Below are 1654 nucleotides of genomic sequence, written 5' to 3'. Positions count from 1 at the left end.
CTACCAATTGCCTCCATAAGAAGTGATCATGGTGGAGAATTTCAAAATGCTTCTTTTGAAGAATTTTGCGAAGAACATGGAATATCTCATAATTTCTCGGCACTAAGGACTCCTCAACAAAATAGAGTAGTGGAAAGAAAGAATAGGTCACTTGTAGAACTTGCAAGAACGATGCTTAGCGATTAAAATCTTCCAAATTACTTTTGGGCGGATGCGGTAAGCACGGCATGCTTTGTAAGTAATAGAGTTAATATTAGACATATCTTAAAGAAGACTCCATATGAACTCTTCAAAGGAAGGAAACCAAATATTGCTTACTTTCACATTTTTTGATGTAAATTTTTTGTCTTAAACAATGATAAAGACAATCTTGGTAAGTTTGATGAAAAATACGATGAAGGTATTTTTCTTGGCTATTCTCTTTCTAGTAAAGCTTTTAGAATATATAACAAAAGAACTTTAAAAATTGAAGAATCTATGCATGTATCTTTTAATGAATCTAACCCCTCCAAATGGACGTCAAGAGTGCATTCTTGAATGGATACATAAATGAAGAAGTCTATGTCAAACGACCCCCAGGCTTTGAAAACTTCAAGAATCCCTCACATGTCTTCAATTTGAAAAAGGCTCTTTACGGTTTAAAACAAGCACCAAGAGCATGGTATGATTGTCTTAACAACTTTCTATGCGAAAAAGGTTTTGAAAAAGGTAAAGTTGACAAGACTTTGTTTATAAAGAAAATTAAAAATCATACGTTATTAGTTCAAGTCTATGTTGACGACATCATATTTGGTTCAACAAACAAACAATTATCTGGAGAATTCTCATCAATAATGCAAGGAGAATTCGAGATGTCTATGATGAGTAAGATGAACTATTTTCTTAGATTACAAATCGAGTAATTAAAGGATGGCATCTTCATCAACCAATCCAAGTATTCCAAAGAATTATTGAAAAGATTTGACATGGATAATTGTAAAACTATATCTACACCAATGGGATCCGAAACTTATGTGGATCAAGATGAATCCAATGTTTCGATTGATATTACAAAATATCAAGGTATGATTGGTTCTTTATTATATTTGATGGCAAGCCTTCCTGACATAATGTTTAGTGTTTATTTGTGTGCCCGCTTTCAAGAAAATCCGAAGGAATCTCATCTCGTGGTGGTAAAAAGAATCATGAAATATCTTAAGGGAACAACCAATGTCGGTCTACGGTACCCAAAAGGTAGTGTATGTGATTTACTTGGTTATTCTGACGCGGATTATGCAGGTTGCAAAATTGATCGCAAAAGTACAAGTGGAACATGTCACATATTAGGAAACACATTAGTATCATGGTCATGCAAGAAACAAGCATGTTTCGCACTTAGCACGGCTGAAGCAGAATACATTGCAGAGCAGGAAGTTGTTGCGCTCAAATCTTATAGTTAAAACAACAACTTATGACTACGGCATCTCAGACGAACATGACATTTGACAAATTCCTTTAATCGAGATCATCATTTAAGGTGCATGCTACAAGTTCTTTTTACTCTGAAGTTTCACAAATTTCATTTTATGAAAATACTACATGATATAAATATGTGTTACATGTGTAAAAATGATCTTAAGTTTAAAGTTTAAATTTTTTGCTCATGTAACCGGTT

The 1654-nt window shown here is 33.5% G+C and overlaps 1 protein-coding gene across 1 annotated transcript; it reads left to right on the top strand.

The window, feature by feature from the left end:
* The first annotated feature begins 965 nt into the window (after window positions 1-965).
* Window positions 966-1439, top strand: LOC131613666 (secreted RxLR effector protein 161-like). Its single transcript, XM_058885315.1, has one exon. It carries the CDS (start codon window positions 966-968, stop codon window positions 1437-1439), a length of 474 nt encoding a protein of 157 aa, XP_058741298.1.
* Window positions 1440-1654: the final 215 nt, after the last annotated feature.

This window comes from Vicia villosa, linkage group LG6 (genome assembly GCF_029867415.1).
Source record: "Vicia villosa cultivar HV-30 ecotype Madison, WI linkage group LG6, Vvil1.0, whole genome shotgun sequence".
In the NCBI taxonomy this organism is placed as follows: Eukaryota; Viridiplantae; Streptophyta; class Magnoliopsida; order Fabales; family Fabaceae; genus Vicia; species Vicia villosa.
The sequence above is the reverse complement of the archived record's forward strand: the minus strand, read 5'-3'. Positions and strand labels throughout refer to the sequence as shown.